Raw genomic sequence first — 19,051 nt, 5'->3', positions numbered from 1 at the left:
CGTCTACCTCCCTCCCCTCCTTTCCTTTGTTGACATTCACAATGGTAGCCATTGTCCCTAGCTATATCTTAATTATAAAATGAAATTCAACATATTAATTTCCATAAATCTATAGAGATGGATGCTAATTTTAAATTAAAGTTTAGATCATTCTCTTGGGTTGAATTTGTATCCGGCTAAATAAAATTTGTTCCTCTAAATTGTACATAATATTTTTAAACACCAAACGTAAAATAATAATAATAAAAGAAAAGGGCCTAGCGTGCATCGCACCACAGTCCAGAGCAGAAGCGTCCAAACATCTACAGCAAATGGCTACTTATTAAGACAAAAGACATAAAAGGGTTCGGTCTTATCAGACACCCATGTTCTCCAAAAAAATGAAATGGCTGAGGCGTATACAAAATTTGAGATTTAAAAAAAAAATAATCAATTTTTAGTTTTTACCATCCGTTTCTGATTTGTTGATCTACAATTTTAGCTGAAAATGCTTGGAACCGACAGAGATGCCTTGATTCCAAATTTAATTTGAAAACATTCACCAAATTTAATTTGAAAACATTCACCAAATTTAATTGAATTAAGAAGCTGGATTTTTAATAGAAGAAGCCAAATGATTACTCCAAGGAGGAGGAATAGGAAACGACAGAAGCATACAACGCAACGTCCATGGAGTGGGTTGGATGTGCGTGCCTGCCGCATGCAGACGCCATCACCCAACGAGCACACGTGCTTCCCTTCCCCCACTGCTTCTTGTTTCCTTCCTCGCCTCGCCTCGCCTCGCTTCTCTTCCTTAGCTTGCTTGAACCGCCGCTGTTGCCCTCTTCGATCCGCCTCCCCGTCTCCGTTCTATAAAACTTTCACCGAGTCCGAGAAGAACAGTAGTGGCAGGACAGCAGCCGTCCATAAGGCTGGAAGAGCGCAGCAGCCTGGTGTACATGCGAGATGCAATGGCAAGCCTGGATTCTTGTCCTTTATCAACATGATTCAATCCTTGTTTTTGTGGGAAACAAGCCAACAGAGGCAGAGCTGGGAGAGCAAAGCTAAAGGAAAAGGCACAGCAAAAAGCGGTTCGCAGCTCGGAATCCTCTCCATCACTTTCTTGGGTGCGTGAAAGAAAGGATTCTGTAGTTGGTAGTTTGCTAGGGTGGTCTTGTCGCTGGCTCTTCTTCCCAATCTTGCCACCTCCGCCCTTTTAGTACGCCCACTATAACTATTTTTTCTTTCCTGGGGAAGACCACAGCCCTTAAAACACACGCTGCTACCTCTGTTGCAGCGTTGCTTGTTGCGCCACTGCCTTTTCTTTTGCCTCTGTTGCGAATGCGTGATGTGTCCCTCCTCTTCCCCAGTCTCATCTATTCTCTCTTCCTCTTTATGCGTTCGGTGAGCAGAGTGTGGTGGAGCTGTGTGATGAAATGGGTGAAAATTTTGAGAGAAGAACCCCTTCGGTCAGAGAGGTTGAGCAGGTTTGCTTTCCTATTCTCTCTTCCTCCTCCTATCTATCTACTATTTTTCATATGTATATTTCTGGTATGAATCTTGATATGTATTGGAGGAAAAAAATATTTTTTGATGTGTTTTACATTTGTTGTTATTTTCATTGAATAAAATGGTTTTTGGAATGAGGTATGGGGATGCATGGAGACCATATGAGCTGGGTTTTCTGGTGTTTTTATTTTGATTAATCACTAGCTAGTAGCTATCCATGTCTTCATAAAAGAAAAGCGTGTGGTGGATGCACTTGTGCACTTTTTGTTGACAGACACAGTTCACATTTTTCCCGTGTAATTTTGGTGTGGCCTGAGAATTTCATGCTCCTTTTATTGTGGCCGAGACACATTCCAGCTCTGTGCGGCAAATGAGTAACGTTTAGATTCTTTTTGGAGTTTTTCTCTGACAATTTCATCTATACTAGATATTTGCTTTCTTCTCTACCAAAAAATTTTTATCAAGGTTGAAGTATTGTGATTCCGGATTTCGTAATTAAATTCTTCTGTTGTATGTATCTTAAATGTTTCACTGTTTCCTCTTTCTTTGTGAAATGAGCCTCTTCTCCCTCTTTTTGTTGAGCAGGCCATTACAGCTTTGAAGAAAGGCGCTCATCTTCTGAAGTGTGGAAGGAGAGGGAAGCCCAAGTTCCGGCCTTTCAGGCTCTCAACAGTATGTGCGAAGATTTTTTTTGTTTGTTCCTCAAATGAATGGCCAAGTTGTTATCCTTTTTTTGCTTTGTCCCCCCCTTCTGAACATTATCAAAGGCACCAAAGATATGAAGGTTACAATTAATTTGGGCATTATGAACCTTGCTTTCAGTTAAACCTCCTGTTACTCTTGGACTCAGTTTGCAATCAGCCATCATTATTTTCATTAAAATAAGAGAGTATTTGCAATCCATCCTACAATTTGGAACTACCTTTAGCTTTTTCATGCTTGTTTTCTATCAAAGCTTTTCTCCATCAGGTCCCACTTTGGAACAAAGGCATCTCTTGCAACTTACAAGTAACAACTTTAGATTCACTTTTTGAGTTTCACTTTGTATCGCCAGATGAAACCCTGGGTCCTGGAAGGATAATCTCTGAAATGGTCACTTTTCACTATTAGAGTCTTGTTTTATTTCACCATCACCATTATTACTCTTCTTTTTCTTTCTTCTGAATGTCATGATTGTGTCAATGGACATAATGTAGAAAATATTCTTAAGTTTTGGTTGTTAATGGTTTAATATCACTTAATATAAATATGCAGTAGTTTCTTGATTGGTGAATTAAAAATTTTGCTAACATGAAGTACATATGTTAGAGAACTTAATAGTTGCTAGGTGTAATAATGATATAGAAACTAAAAGTACACCTGTTAAACTGCTCAAGAATTTAAATTGCTGGAATTTATTGGAAATGTTCAGCTTAGATAGTGATCTTAAACCTATGACAGTCAGTATGAGAAGGTTTTAATTGAAGTTCTTCTAGTTTCTTACATAACTTTATTAATTTTGCTATTTTGGTATAGAAAGAAGTATACCTGCATGTAGTACTCTTGCAAGTCATTCATCAAAATATTTAACTTTACTTATAGGATGAGAAGAGCTTGATTTGGTATTCTGGGGAGAAGGAAAAACACTTGAATCTAAATGCTGTCGCCAAACTGGTTCGTGGACAACAAACTGTATGTATCCTTAACTAAATATTTATACAAGTAATTGTTGTGATCTTCCTTATTTCATCTCAGTAACAACTGATTCAAATCAAACTGATGCGCAGGTAAATTTTCTTCGGCAGAATCAAATAGATAATAAACTTCAATCATTTTCACTTATATATGAAAATGGCCAACGTTCACTTGACTTGGTATTGACTCACACTTGAGTCTTGTTGTAAAGTTCTCTCTTTGGCATAATATATTGCTCATCTTTCTTTGAACATGTACCCAGCTAGCTAAATGACGTTGTTGTTGTATGTCTTAGATATGCACGGACAAGGAACAGGCTGACTCTTGGTATCTAGGTTTGACAGCCTTGGTCTCATCAACTCATCTACCAAGACCTTTGGCTAACATAAGCAGTAGTAGATGGGCACATAGTTGTGTAAATAGCCCTGTTGGCTACATCACAACAAATCATAAGCCGGGGCTCATCCATGGTTCAGCAAAATTAGCTAAGGTTAGACAGTACTGTCCTCTTATCCTTGCTGCAAACATGACAAGCTTTGCCTGTTTCACTTTTGTGTTGAATTTCTCTTTGGTAGCATATCAAATAAAACCTCTGACTTAATTTATTATCATCCCTTATGCTAAGGTGGCAAAATTTCATAGTTGATTTTTCTCTTGAAGGTGCGCAGTTTGTATGGAAGTCCTGCTCGGTCTTTGTTAGACAAGCATTTGTCAGATAGAATGTTGAAATCATCAGATGAATTCTATTCACCAAGACAAAGAACTTTGTCAGATATACAATCATATTTGGATAAAATACTCCCTCGACTTCCACATGTGGTATCTTACACAGAGAAGGATAAAACAGATGGTAATCTGAGTAGCAGACAAAGATTACTCTCAAAATCGAAGCTCATCTTGTCTGAGCATGAACCTCCCAAGAGTTATGTCAATGATGGGTTGAAGGATGTCTTCATCTGGGGAGAAGGAGTAGCAGGAGGTATGTTAGGCGGTGATATTGACTCATCAGTTCCAAAGCTTTTGGATTCAACCCGAGCACTGGATGTGCGGAATATATCCTGCGGAGACAGGAATGCTGCTTTAGTTACTAAACAAGGGGAAGTCTTTTGTTGGGGTGTGGAAAATGGTGGAAGACTGGGGCATAAGGTCACTATGGACGCTCCATGTCCAAAAATTGTGGAGTCTCTAACTGGAATCTGTGTGCATAAAGTTGTTTGTGGGGCACAGTGCACCTTTGCTATCACAAATGCTGGAGAGCTATACGCATGGGGTGACAGCAACCATGGCCTTGACCTTTCCGGTGATAGAGGCCATAAAAGCCATTGGTTTCCCCATAAGATATCTGGTCCTTTAGATGGCTTATCTATATCAAGGATTGCTTGTGGAGAATGGCACACAGCAATTGTGTCATCTTCTGGGCAGCTATTCACTTATGGTGATGGAACATTTGGAGTTCTTGGTCATGGTGATACCAAGAGTGTCTGTCAACCCAAAGAAGTTGAGTCATTAAAAGGGTCACGAGTAAAGTCGGTTGCATGTGGACCATGGCATACGGCTGCTGTCGTGGACATCGTGGTTGGTCATGTTAAAGGCAATTCTCCTGGTGGCAAGCTATTTACATGGGGTGACAATGATAAAGGGAGACTTGGACATGCTGATAAGAACAGAAAACTTACGCCAACATGCGTTGCTTCCCTTGTCGATTGTGATTTTGTGCAAGTTTCCTGTGGAATTATGTTAACTGTAGCGCTTACAATTACTGGCAGAGTTTTTACTATTGGAAGCTCAGTACATGGACAATTAGGAAATCCCCAAGCCGAGGATGTTTCAATAACTAGAGTTGAAGGGTTGCTTAGAAATGAGTCTGTTAAGGAGATATCTACAGGTTCATTTCATGTGACAGTGCTGACGACAAAAGGAAAAGTATACACTTGGGGAAAGGGTGGAAATGGACAACTTGGATTAGGTGATAATAAAGATAGAAACTCTCCAACACTAGTGGAATCCTTGGAAGATCGGCATGTCGATAGCATAGACTGTGGTTCCAATTTCACAGCTGTAACTTGTTTGCATAAAATTATCTCAAGCAAGGACCAATCACTATGTACTGGTTGCAAATTGGTTTTCGGGTTTGCTAGAAAGAAACATAATTGCTACAATTGTGGTCTCATGTTCTGTCATTCATGTAGCAGTAAAAAAGCCATGAATGCAGCATTAGCGCCGAATAAATGCAAGAGGTGTCGGGTTTGCGATGCATGCTTCACACAGCTACACAAGATTTCAGATCCTAGAACAAACATGGAGATTTCAACTCCTAGGCCATTACTACTGACAGTGGAGGGATACTCTGATCTAAAAGTTAAGAAAGAGCAATCATCTCTCTCCAGAGAAAATCCATTTTTATCTAAATTGTCAGCCCTTGAGGAAACTAAACTGATTGAAGCAAATGCAGAATCTATGCGAGAGAGAAAAAAATAAGCACAACACACAATCCTTAACAGCTCGAAGATGGGGGCATGTGCCATGCCCTCTGCAATTCCTTGAACATGCTAGAGAGAGTTCCTTGAAAGTGGTTCCTATTTCCGGACAGGAGATCTCTGATATTCTCGGCGCTTGTTCACAGAATTCTATGCTGGAGATGAACAATGTACTATCCAAAGCTGGCAGCTTGAAGCATGAATTAGATAATGTGGATAAGATTCTGAAAGAAGAACTACATCGATTGCAAAATGAGGTACAGTTTCTAGCCGCTATCTATTTAATTGCCTGTTAAATCATTGTGGATTTATTACATTCATATGTTAATTGTGTGTGCATTTTAATCTCATTTCCCGTCATATTTTTGTCAAAAAGGATAGTTATTAATTAATATGGAATTTTATTTGATTAGGCAAAATCTCTAACCCAAAAATGCCAGAGCAGAAGTCAGAAACTCCAACTTTATAAATGCAAAATTGAGGAGAACTGGTTGCTAGCCAAGGATGAAGCTGAGAAATGTGAAGCAGCAAACGCCGTAATCAAAATTCTAACTAGTCAGGTATGGGTATTCACGTTTAACTCTGCTATGTGTTTCACTTTAACTCATGTTGTTTTAGCTCATAACCTGCAGTAGAAAGTGAGAGTGGTGACACCACTAAGTACTCAAATTATACTTCTTGGAAGTAGATTATGCATAGTTATGGTCAAATTTTATACCTTCTGCTTCAATGTGCCAATGCGCTAGTGAATGAAGGATCAACTTTCGTTTTGTGATAGCCATTTTAGTCCAATGTGTTTTTAGCTGTAAAAAGCATCTAACATGGGTTTAGTTTTGGAACAGTTGAATGCTTCGACTGAGAAACTCCCAGCAAGAAAACGGATGAGTCATATTGGATCCTCCACTGATGTGATCGAAATGTGTCACCCTATGCAAACTAAGTGTTTGAATCCTAAAGATGACCAGCTGGTTTCTGGTTCTGGTCACCAGCTTACTAACCTAAACCAGAGATCCAAGAATCAAGCTTACACAGGCACATCAAATGATACACCCACAGCTAGGGGAAATGCAAAAATTTACAGAACTAATGAATTGAAGAATGAAAGCGTGGAGCAAGTTGAAGTTGGCGTGTATATTACTTTCATCACTTTGCCTAGTGGCCACAAGGGCCTCAAGAGAGTACGATTTAGGTAAGCCACAGTTCCATAATCCTATTACTATATAATTATGGATTCATGCTTGCACAATTGCTGTACTATCTATTTACTCAATTTTTGAATACATAAAAATAATAAATGATAAAGTTATTCATGAATGAAGTTATAAGCAACAGAATGCCAATGATGACTAATCTTGATGTCATGTTAACAGTCGGAAGCATTTCGGCGAGAAGGAAGCTGAGGTATGGTGGGAGGAGAATCAGAGGAGAATATATTCAAAGTACAACATCGAGAAAATTGTTACGCCACCTTGAAGTAAGACAGACAAATAGTTGACATGAAACTGAGATGTGGTTGTTAGTGAACATATGGAACAACAAAACTAACAATGACATTAAGCAGATAGCCGCAACAAAAAATTCAAATGGACAGCTCTCCTTTAAACGGTGAAATGCCATAGGTTTATGGAGATTTAGAAACAGAAACAGTTTGTCAAAATTATGTAAATGGCTTTATGGAGATTTAGAAGCCAAACCTATAAGTCAGTGGAAGCCGAAGGAAAGAGTAGTGAAACTTTGAAGGGTGGATTGTCAATAGTTTCTTTATTGAGAGCTGTTCTTGTTGATCGTGATAAACTTGCTCTATGACTATATTGATTCCCAGAGCTGATCAAATCAGGTACCTTTGTATTGTAAAGAATAATTTAAGATTGTTGGCGATTTACACATGGGTGAAGTATGTAAAGATTGGGTGATGTCCTAATATCTTCTTAATTGTAAAGAATAATTTAAACTTGAAGTATTTTATTTGAAGTTCTATAGATGCTGTGACCAGTACTACTTTCTTTCTTACAATTTGGATTACTGAATATTGTTAGCTTGTGCCAAAACACTGTATCACAATCTGTCGAAACCAAGGGCGTAGGATTGGCCTCAGTTCATGATATCAATGCGATGATGACTTCAAATGTTCAGACTTACGGAAATGCCAAATCGCCAAACTGAAAAAGTACAGAGTCAACGCTACATTCAAAATATTTTTTAAAAAGTAATGTCGAGTAACGAAATATATATATATATATATATACACACACATATATTGAATTTTCTTTAAAATTCCAGTACGAAGTACCTAGAAAGAGAGGATGGCTTGGATGTGAGGCCACGGCACTTGCTAGAACAAGATAGACTAATCTCCTAATCACGATGCACTTATTCAGAGTCAACAAATACTGCTTACATATATTGCTCAAGATCCAACTAAGAACACATGAAAAGAAAAATAACAAAAATTAAAAATCAACAAGAACGCGCAAAATGTCAAACAAGAGATTCAGAGTTTCACTTTAATAACTTCAGGGAACTTGTCTTCCAGTTCTGATCACCGAGCACGCCTGTTGCAGACATTGACCGAACTAGAAATTGTACGAGTCATCGTGTACATAGCAATCCTCCGTTACTTCACACGAATAATCCACCGTTACGCTTGATCCATCTGCTCCATGATAATCGAAGGAATAATCTACCTCCACATTTTCCTCATAATAGTTTGATCTATGGCCTGCACCTCCATCTTGATTCGGCATTGAGTGTAATCGATCATCGGCGCCTCCATTTCCATCTTGACAGGTGCAGTTGTATCTATTGCCACAGGCACAATTGTCATTTCCATCTCCTTGATCTCTATTTCCATCTCCACAAGTGCAGTTGTAGCGATCGCCACAGGCACAATCGCCATGGCCATTTCCTTGATTTCTGTTTCCATCTTTGCAAGTGCAGTTGTAGCGATCGCCACAAGAACAATTGTCATCTCCTGTTGCATTTGTCTGAGGTTGCTGTTGTGGTTGCTGCTGAGGCTGTGACGGTAAAGGCTGCCGCCGCTGCTGTGGTGGATTTAGAAGGCCCAGCAGCGGCAATGATACTTGTGGTTGTTGCTGTTGCCACGGAGATTGAGGCGGAGGAGATTGCCCCATTGGTCGTGGTGGGCGTAGAAGCCCATTGGCTGGTGATGGTGCTTGTGGTTGTTGCGGCTGCCAAGGCCGAGGCAGAGGAGACTGCCCCAGCGGCCGCTGAGGACTTAGAAGCCCCATGGGCGGCGATGGTGCTTGTTGCGGCCGTACTGGTGGCGATTCCCGTGGAGGGGCCGGTTGCAGTGGCGCACATGGTTGCTGTGATCCCTGTTGTTTTCTCCGAAGGCCACGATCCCCCGACTTAGTCCGAGACCGGGGCAGAGTCTGCTGGGCCGCTTCGTTGTTTTCTCCATCTTGATCTCCACACGATTCGCTGCTGCTGTCGCTGCCATCTCCAGCTTGCGACGAGGAAGCCCGTTGCCGTGGTGCAGATGGCCGTTGCGGTGCCCCTGGAAGTGGCGCAGGTGGCTGTTGAGATCCCTGTTGTTGTCTCCCGCGTCCACGCTGCCCCGACTGAGTCTGAGGCTGGGCCAGAGTCTGCTGTGTACCCTTGTCTTCTCCATCTCGATCTTCACTCGATTCACTGCCGCTGTCACTGCCATCTCCTACTTGCGGCTGGGAAGCCCGTTTCCGCGGTGCAGATGACCGTTGGGGCGCCACCGGCAGTGGAGCAGGTGGCTCTAGGGATCTCTGAGTCTGTCTCCCACGACCGGGTGGCCCCAGTCGACTCGGAGGCCGTGTCGACGGTGGCCGGGATTGAGTCTGATCAGGCGCGAAATTTAATGCACCGTCGTCTCCTCCATCTTGATCTCTACTCGAGTCGCTGCTGCTTTCGCTACCATCTCCAGGATGCGATCGCTGTCGTCCTCGTGGCCGAGCTCTCTGCTCTGTTTGCCGTGAACTAGTCGCTGTTTGCAGATTTCCCGCCGGCTTCGGTGTGGACGTGGCACACTCGATATGAATATCGAAATCGCATGCCGCACAGCGATATAGCCAGTGGTCCGTCCCGGCGCCACGACACACGTCACAAGAGAACACCTTCTCCTCGTACGGCGGGGAGAAGACGAGGTGGAGCGCGTGCTGGTGCGCCCGGTGCTTCACCGTGAGCTGCTTCGCAGCGCACTGGCAGTGCACTTGGTAGCCGCAAGGTTCGCACAGGAACACGAATCCGCTGCTTCCTCGGCCGCACGCTCGGCAGCTTGACACGGCGTCGCCGACAACGATGTTCATAGAGTCCTTGTGCGACGGGTGACGGATCCGCCGAGGCATCTGGACGCAGGAGACATCTAGCGCGTAGTTACACGGCTCGCAGAAGTAGTAAGCGCTGCCTAAGACGCGGGAGTCGCAACCGGCGCATATGGGCGGCGGCTGCGATGGGTCCGGCGGCGTGAGCTGTAGGTGGTGAGGGTGGCTGAAGTGGGTGACCCATGGATCGTCACCGGATGCCGCTGCGGCGCGGTTGGTCCTCGGAGAATCGCTGCCACCGCCCAGCCTTCCCATGGTCGACTACAATCGATAAGTTAGAACTGGGAAGCTGGCTTAACCTTGTTCTTTGGTATGGTATAAGTAACGATGGAGGGGCATTGACCCAGTTAAAGTCAACCAATGAAATGGTTTACAAATGTGGATGGGTTGACATCAATCGTAGCCGCTTGTGGATTCGCCGTAATCTATGGGATTTATGTTTCATATCTTAGCTGGCAGTTTGACTTTTCTGCATATAATTGGTCCACGACGATGACACTTCCACTTAAATCTATATTCCATTCTAATTGATTAGTTCCCTATTTTGATAGATTAATAAATTCACTAAAAAAAAGGTTAAATCCATATCTTAGTATCATGAACTAGCAGCTAGCTGCCCAATATTCAACTCCTTAGAACAGTATCTAGATATCATGAACTACTGTATCGATTATTATATCTCCAAGACCAATTCAATGTTACTAAACCAAATACTAGAAAAATAAAAAATTAAAATATTTAAAATATATATTTATTTATATTATTCATCTCTAATCAGTTTTAAAAATAATATTAATTATTTTTATTTTATTTTATTTTCTGAAAAAATTGGGAAAAGCTAGAGATATAGAGAGAGTGTTAGGCACGTTACTTCGAAGGCACGTAGTCTAAGCAACTTGCATGAAATGTTAGCTACAAACTAATGGATCACGACGTAGAGTTGACTCTCGATCCAATTTATGTAAAGAAATTTTAGGCCTCAACAACTTTATTAGTTGTGACTGTTAGATAAATATTTAATTATTTTAAATATTATATTATAATGCAGTACTGATGATGATATTAAATTTTTTGATACTTAATCAGATAAATATTTAAAAATCTTAAATATTATTATAAAGTAGATTATAATTTATATTTAATTATATATAATTAAATAAAAAATTTATTTGGATATACATAATTATAAATTTTTAAATAGATATAATCTTATTATAATGGATAAAAATTTTGATTTCTCTTGATATAAAAAATTTTCATTATGATTTCTTCTAATATGGAAAAAATATTATCATGATTTATCATAATATTTTAGATTAACTCGGTCCTTTTTGAGATATTAATAGTTGAAGGTACATTTAGTTATTCGTCATATTTATTGAACTTAGAGAAATATAATCTTAAGTATTTATCATGCTTATTGAGTTTAGGAAAGCCTGATATATTAAGCTCTCTTACAGTGACATCCTTGTCGAATAACAATCAATTTCTTTTTTCAGAAATAGCTAAATTTTCAGAAAGGAATTAAAGAAAGCATGCTTGATCAAAGAGGATCGATGGCAAAAATTCATGCTGCAGCTTTAAAATTTATCCTGAAGTTTGAAAGATTATAATTTATGTTTGATGAGGATTAATTGATCGTTCTAAAAATTTGTTAACAACGTCGACGTCACTGCATGTTGCGATCTTGTGGTGTGGGTATATCTGTAACTCTCGTTGTGCATGATCTTTTGTGTGTATCTGTATTCTAGCCATTCAACGATCGCTTCCGCTTGCTTTTCTATCAGTGGAAAAGAGTTTGTGGATTCAATAAGCGATCATATCATTTTGGTTTGAATACTTTGTAACTTTTTAGAAGAAAGAGATCGAAATGGAGGAACAGATGACCTCTCGAACTGTAGAAGAGTGTGAGAGTGAGACAGAGCTGCGTTTCTCAAGAAATTAGAATTTGGAAAATATGAAATATTTAAAAAACTTTAGATCAAATGAGATTTGTAGGCCAAATGTAACAACAACATAGGATAAGATTTTTTAATATTATATTTAGGATTTATTCTACAGCCAAAGGTATATAATAACAAGTATCTCGAAATAACTAGTGCTGCGAAATAAATGTCCAGTTTACTTCATAAATATGTTCCATTCTCTCACGCCTGCTTATTTCGTCCTCTAGTTATTAATCATTTCTCATCTGCTTCTCTCCCCGATTCATCGTCCCAATCTTCAACTAAAACACGAACAGAACATTCAACATAATTTACACATCAAAAGATTAGTAATATGATTTTTTTAATGTTCAGACAAATAAATTTCAACCATTTAGCAAATATCTACTTATTTTGATCCCTGCCAAAGTCCTTGAAAGCTGATCTTCTTAGTTGTTCCTCTTCATCCGTTCCCTATAAGCAGTGAAAGTATAATTTCATTAAAAGATTCCTCCGATAATACAAACAGAATGCAAGAACAAGTAAATCTCAGGCGCAATATATCTAGAAATAACGAGGTTAATTTGTGCAAAGATGCATACACTTGACTGGGGTTCGGTTGCAGCTCTAGAATTTGCAGCGTTGTTGATGGACAATAAAGCCAAATTGTTCATGATCATGGAGTTGGCCATGGCAGCGTACTGGCTCGGAAGTGGCCCAGCGTCGTAGTAGCTGTACTGATAAGCTCCGGAGTCTGGAGCCAGATTGGCAATGGCTCTGGCTCCTTGAACCATGGTGTCGGCGGCCATCATACTCGCCTGCATCTGCAGCTGGAGATCCAACAGTTGCTGCCCCATATTCGCATGCGCAGTTTGTGATCCTTTGGCTATCTTATTCGGCGCGTGGACGTCGTCGGACACGAAGCAGACGACGTGGCCGCCGAAGTCGCAGGCTCTGCAGACGTAGAACCACTGAGACGCGGCGTCGAGTTCACCCTGGCAGAGATCGCAGACGTAGTAATTGGCGACGGCCGTAGGGCCCTTGTAGTCGGTGACGAGGTCGAGAGGGTGGGAGTGGGACTTATGGCGGAGCTTCCGAGGGACGGCGGCACAGGGGAGGTGGAGGTCGAAATCGCATTGGGAGCAGTTGTAGCAGAACGAGTCGCCGTCGTGGCCGCAGGCGTCGCAGAGGAAGCTGCCGCTGGCGTAATTGGGGAGGAAGCGGAGGGTGAGGAGGTGGGCGGGGTGGGCAGGGTGGCGGAGCTTTTGGGGCAGCCGTGCGCAGGTGGTGTCTAAGAGAAAGTCGCACGAGTTGCACTTGTAGGCTTTGCCGGAACAGGCTCTCCGACATCCGCAGCAAAAACTGACCGCCTGGTCTACATCCGTGAGCTTGAGGGGGTGGAGGTGGTAGTGATGGTAGATTGTGTTATCTTCTCGGTTCTCTCTTTCCATCTGCTTCAACTCTGTTTTCTCATCCTACGAATGCAATGCCGATTTATAGTCCGCATTCGTTGACTGCGAATTCTGAAGTCAACTACTGAAATAAATCTTGGCTTTCAGTTTGTTGACTTGGGCAACAAATAGGATAGGAACCGACGACTTGACGATTAATCTTGTGTCCTTTCGAGATTACTTGAATGGATGCGCAAAGGTCGCCTCTAAGATGTGTTGACTTAGCTGGGTTCGAGAGTAACAGGAGGGAATAGTACAACGAAGTATACGTAGTCAGGGAAAGGTCGTCGGTTGACTTTATATCAATAGTTTGTCCCTGGATAAAAAAGTGTTGCATTAACAAAATGATCAATGTCGATGTCCGACAACGTCGCAATGAACTAAAAATTCACAATATATAATTAGGACCCATATCCAACTATCATGTATGAAAATACGATTTGGTCAAAGATTTATGCAAAGATTGGTCCATGATGTTATTAGGCCATGGGCCTCCTCATATGAGCTGACCCAACTGCGAAAGATCACTAGAACCGGCCCAAGAATTTACAGCCTCCTGCATTGCCAACCCGATTAATTATTATAGTAATGATTAGGCACAGCAGAATTCCTAAATTCATAATAATAAATAAACTAATTAAGGAGAAAACTTCACTAAATAAAGAGTAAAACACGTGCCATTATAAAATAACTATGTCAATTCACATAGGCCTTGCTAGTTTTTCCTCACGAAAGTTTCTTTCACAAAAGAAAATAAAAGTTCTTGGTGACCCCAAAAATGAAAATGAAAAGACAAAGGAAAGAAAAAGAAAAGGAAAAATAAAGGAAAAAGGTTCTTGTTAGAATTTTCAGGCACCTTTGTTGACCAACTCCACCAGCAACAAACTAAACCTTAACCAATTAACTAACTCTATCTAACTTGCGACAATGTTTTAACTGTAGCAATTTATTGATTAGCTACTAAATCTACTTCATCGATGAGTTGTGGCACATTAAACATCAACTGTGGCCAGATTAAGAAGAAATGATTCACATATAAAAGAAAAACAAAACAAAAAAACAAGTGACGACATAGAAATTACATGCGTGCATATCATATAATTTAAGATCCAAAGATGGACATAGAGAGCTCCAAATTTATTCTGTGCCTGCACCTGCAACAGGAATGGCCACTGCTGGCATTTTTTCTCCCTGAAGAACTAGAGATCACTCCACAACTTCCTTCCCTGGAGATTAATGAATCCTTCTTCTGAGACTGAGATGGATGCAGCGACAATGAGAGAGACAAAGAGCAGTCCTTCATGTCCAATTCATGATCACTCTCCTTTGACATTGACATTTTTGCAGGTGCAATATTATATTCGTGATGCAGTAAGGTGGCCTGCTAATTCGATGAAACAAATTAAACTACAGAAGATTAATTGCGAATGTGGTGATTTAATTTTAGTTCCGTCGAACATAATCAATCACAGTCCCATTGATTAGAGCAATAATAAAGCTGTGAGGAAATCAGAGAAGTAAAGAGATGTAGAAGCTTTATAGGGGGAGAAAGAGATCTCTTTCACTTTTTAGACTTACCTTAAAAGGTTCAGATTCTTGAAGCACAACCCCAAGAACTTTGAGGTTGGAAGGATGATAGCGATGAGCTTCTGACATGGCCAAGTCCTTTCTCCGACTCTGCTCATCACAATCTCTTTGCCAGCTTAGCCCTGCAATTCCATTCCCCTTTATTCCCTTTCCCCCTTGCTTGTAATTATCACCACCAACGCAGTGGTACTGGGAAGTGACTGCTTCTGCAGCTGCCACCTCACACTCACAGAATTGCGCTCTGCATTCACCACTTTTGGGGCTGCTCCTGTGAATTTAATAAGCGTAAAGAATGGTGGAAAAGGGTTATAAGCAAAAAAAGAGAGATTGAGTTATATTAAAGGTTGCGCTGGGAACAGACTTGGGAGTTGTCTTCATGCATGTGTGTGGGATATATAATATTGTGACTGATGCATGCTGCTTTAAGGGAGATGAAAGCTTGGTGGTATTTTACCTTTTCAGAGGGAGAAGAGAGGGAGGAGAGTACAAGGACTGGGACTTGAACTCCTTTGTGGTGATTGAGGGGTAGAAAGAGCCACTCCCATCTGCCTCATCAGAACCTTCATCATTGATGCCTTTATTTGAGTGCTTCTTCTCATGCAAATCTGTTGAGAAGGTGTGCATATGTAATTAGAGGATTATGCCTTCCTTATATGTTCAGATTTCATGCATCTGTCAAAAGCTCTAAAGCAAAGAAAAAGAGCAATGAAGCAAACAAGAAGCAACTAGGAAACCGACGAAACAAAAACAAAAACAAAAAAAAAAGTGGAAATTAAAAGTTATCTATATCCCATTAATTAAAAAGGCATGCCTTTCTGATCTTTTTATATTGCTTTGGTCTCCAGAAAACAAAAAAAGTCTTGTTTTTGTACAGGCTAATTAATCTCTTTATGCTTACTGGATTAACATCACGATGAAGAAATCCATAAGAAATATTTACCTCTTTTCCCTATGTCATTCCTCATGCTTCTATACATCTGATGAAAGCCACATCAACGAATCATGAACAGGCGTGGAAGAAGATAGTGAAGAACGAGAAGAAGCTAGAAAGGATTAGATATCCAAACCTGAAGGTGACTCTTGACATGGGAAATAGTGAGTCCTTTGACATCCATCAACTGGAGCACAAGCTTCGGTGTTGCCTCTTATCAGTGAAATTAAACAGCGAACACACAGATTTAATTAACGAACATAGAATCAAAGATGAGGCCGATTAAACATGAACATATATGTATATGTATATATATATGTGTGTGTGCATACTGTCATGGCCTCCAAGACTCCTGACGGCATGGAGGAAGGAGTGGTGGAGCTCCGGCGTCCATTTCAGGCGAGGGACCTTCGATCTAATGTACTGTCTCACGGCTCCATTCTTCCCACAATTCCCCATCTTTCTGCGTCCCTCCTCTCGTCGATCTGCTTTGCTCTGCTTAATGACTGCTTTGCTCGCCCGTCGCCCCCAACAAGAAAAAATATAATAATAGGATCTGAGAGGAAAGAACGAGGCCCAACTTTTTGGCGTCCTCTTCGCCAATCTATCACAATCCACTACAAAAGGGCATAGGCACAGTCCTCTCGCTCTCTCTCTTTGGAGTCTAATAAATTAAATGGTTCGAAGTCTACGCCCTGCAGCGTATCGGAGGCGTTGTAGTAGTCTACGTATGAGGTAGTTTGCATGGGGGCGATAAATATAAATCGGGTCGGGACTTTCGAGAATTAATGCAACGCGCAGTGTGCAAGAAGAAACCACGGTATTAATGACCAGAGACTGAACCAGTAGAGAACCCCCTTCCCTTTCCCTGTTCTCCTCTCTCTCCCACTGCCTTATAATTAATTCTCGGTGAAAACAACTCTTTAAAGTTGCATGGCTAGTGGCACCATCGATACCTCGAGATTGATCGAGCTGCTTGGGTTCCAAAATTGGTCGACTCTTAGCTTGTGAACGCTCGCTTAGTCTGAGATTGTACCACTCCTTCCGATTTCTGTGGATGTTTGGAAACACAGTAAAACTGCACATCATTCCTCTGTCACTTAATAGTTTCTTGAAAATGTAAAAAAACTGCCTTAACAATGGTGGTCGGTCCTCAACATACACGAACAGTGCTCAATGTGATGTTTCCTTGTGGGAGAGGGTCGAGCTAATTAATGGCCGGCCTATCAAATCAATCGACAGCGCTGGTAACCAAACCCTTTGAAAATTACAGTTGTTGATATCTGCACTGCAACTAATCCAAGGTGAAATAAAGGATGCATGCATGGCGGCTCGTAGAATTTGGAATTAATTGGGGAGGAAAAGTAGATTTGGATGATTTTGAAAATCGCAATTAAAGTCGAATGAACAGTCTCTATCTCTCTCTATATATATCGCACTGTTGCTATTGCATAAAGATTCTTCGTGCCTCTCCATCGTAGGAACAGTAGATAGGGATGGGGAGCAAGCTAATTAAGTAAAAGAGTTTGAAGTAGACTACAGTGCAACAAGTACTGAACTACTACTGTCTTTCTCTCATTGGGCAGCACAACAATTTCGTCCATCATCCTTCTTTTCCGTGTAGTTGAGGTTGAGGTATATTTATTATTATATTTATATTTACTCTAAAAATAGCCCAATTAAAAATGTTTTTAATAATAAAAACAACTTTTATATGGATAATATTTATTTTTTCTGAAAAACAAAAATCAGATTTTGTTTTGTGGGTTAGTAATGGACAATTGAGGAAAATGGCTCATTAATTTCGTGTATACGTTATATATATATTTTTAAAAAATGATCATATTTTTTACTTCAATATTTGATGTGCGCTAATGCTTATCCTATCCAAATTAATATTTGTTAATGAAGCATCAAAATTGGTTTTAAGATCAAATTATTTATATATCTTAACCAAACTCCTATGTGGAGCTCAATTTTCTCTTTCTCACTAAACATTCATTCTTTAGCAATTTCTCAATCAATTGTTATTCCTATCTATAATAAAAACACATAAGAATTAATATTTAAAATTACAGTGCTGTGTCTTGATCAAAGCATAGCTATTGCCTTAAAGTCTACCATGCAAGAAGCTTTATTTGTAGGACTGCAGAAGCTGCTCCAAGCCTATTCTTTAGAGAGGACTATGAAATCTAATAAAAAGGGACCATATATATTATCAGTTTAACTAATAATTGTATAATTTGTTCTATCCATGCAAAGCCATTAATTAAAAATCCTTGATAATAATAATAATAATACTAAGAAGAAGGGACCATGCATGCATGATCTCCATCCAATCCCAATACAGCAAGCAAGCTTATCACTCTTCACATCTCCACTAGCTAGCTCGAGGTGAAAAACGATGAAACAGCACCAAAAACTCCATCCTTTACATGCATCTTTTCCATCTCAGAAATCATTGAAAAAACAGTTGCATTATTTGAGTCCTCATCCAGTAGAGAGGAATTAAGGACGTGACAGAAAGGAATCATGGAATTGCTGCAGATGGAATGATGATGGATTGGACGGCATTGGCATCTAAATTTGCGTTTATAATTATTATTTCTTGTCCCATTGAGACAAAGGGGGAAAGCAACAGGTGAATAGTAGATCAGCGAAACTTTGGGATACTGCTAATGGAACAATATATTTAATGCTTTGAAATTTGATTTATTATGAGATGCAGACGTACGTACTATCGTCGTTTCCACCATGGCTAGCTGTTGAACTGCACACCCCACTGATCTTTATGTTTACAGTGTTTATCCCCACTTTGCGTACGTGAGTATTCCACTAATATATGGAAAGATCGCCTATAATTAGATTGATTTTTGTATTATTTTGAAACTCAACTAACTTGACAATTAGCTAGGTCAACGAATTAGAAAAGTATCATACGACAAAGTACAATCTAACTATTACAATAACAATTATAATAAAAAGAATTTCACAAGTCATGTAAAGTCAAGGAGTATCTAATGACCCTTCTTTCTATTGTATGGCTTCACATTACCTTGGCTTATTGATTAAAAATATATACGTACCATACGTAAAGTGCTTCACGTGTGGTTTGTGGCAGAAAACAAAGAGCGAAGAAAAGCAGAGCTAATGCATGCAAATATGAGACTAAAACTAAAGCAGCTCTTGACCTTCATCATTGTGT

The 19,051-nt window shown here is 40.3% G+C and overlaps 3 protein-coding genes and 1 pseudogene across 3 annotated transcripts; 1 reads left to right on the top strand and 3 right to left on the bottom strand.

The window, feature by feature from the left end:
* Positions 1-1,415: 1,415 nt before the first annotated feature.
* Positions 1,416-7,543, top strand: LOC141839612 (PH, RCC1 and FYVE domains-containing protein 1-like; annotated as a pseudogene).
* A 444-nt stretch (positions 7,544-7,987) lies between these two features.
* Positions 7,988-10,225, bottom strand: LOC141839880 (uncharacterized). The gene has a single exon (XM_074727729.1). The coding sequence runs from the start codon at positions 10,205-10,207 to the stop codon at positions 8,213-8,215; it is 1,995 nt and encodes a 664-aa protein (XP_074583830.1). The 5' UTR covers positions 10,208-10,225; the 3' UTR covers positions 7,988-8,212.
* Positions 10,226-12,274: 2,049 nt separating this feature from the next.
* LOC141837664 (protein VACUOLELESS GAMETOPHYTES-like) lies at positions 12,275-13,328 on the bottom strand. The gene is made up of 2 exons (XM_074725032.1): positions 12,480-13,328; positions 12,275-12,351 (listed from the first exon to the last, which is right to left on the bottom strand). Exons 1-2 carry the CDS (start codon positions 13,326-13,328, stop codon positions 12,283-12,285), a joined length of 918 nt encoding a protein of 305 aa, XP_074581133.1. The 3' UTR covers positions 12,275-12,282.
* A 1,073-nt stretch (positions 13,329-14,401) lies between these two features.
* On the bottom strand, positions 14,402-16,305 carry LOC141837683 (myb family transcription factor MOF1-like). The gene is made up of 6 exons (XM_074725054.1): positions 16,179-16,305; positions 15,983-16,059; positions 15,856-15,892; positions 15,370-15,520; positions 14,907-15,183; positions 14,402-14,709 (listed from the first exon to the last, which is right to left on the bottom strand). Exons 1-6 carry the CDS (start codon positions 16,303-16,305, stop codon positions 14,431-14,433), a joined length of 948 nt encoding a protein of 315 aa, XP_074581155.1. The 3' UTR covers positions 14,402-14,430.
* Between the last annotated feature and the right edge of the window lie 2,746 nt (positions 16,306-19,051).

Source organism: Curcuma longa, chromosome 11 (genome assembly GCF_044706935.1).
Source record: "Curcuma longa cultivar G26 ecotype Majalengka, Jawa Barat chromosome 11, ITB_CL_G26_1.1, whole genome shotgun sequence".
Classification (NCBI taxonomy): Eukaryota; Viridiplantae; Streptophyta; class Magnoliopsida; order Zingiberales; family Zingiberaceae; genus Curcuma; species Curcuma longa.
Note: the sequence above shows the minus strand (reverse complement) of the source record. Positions and strands in the feature narration are given on the sequence as shown.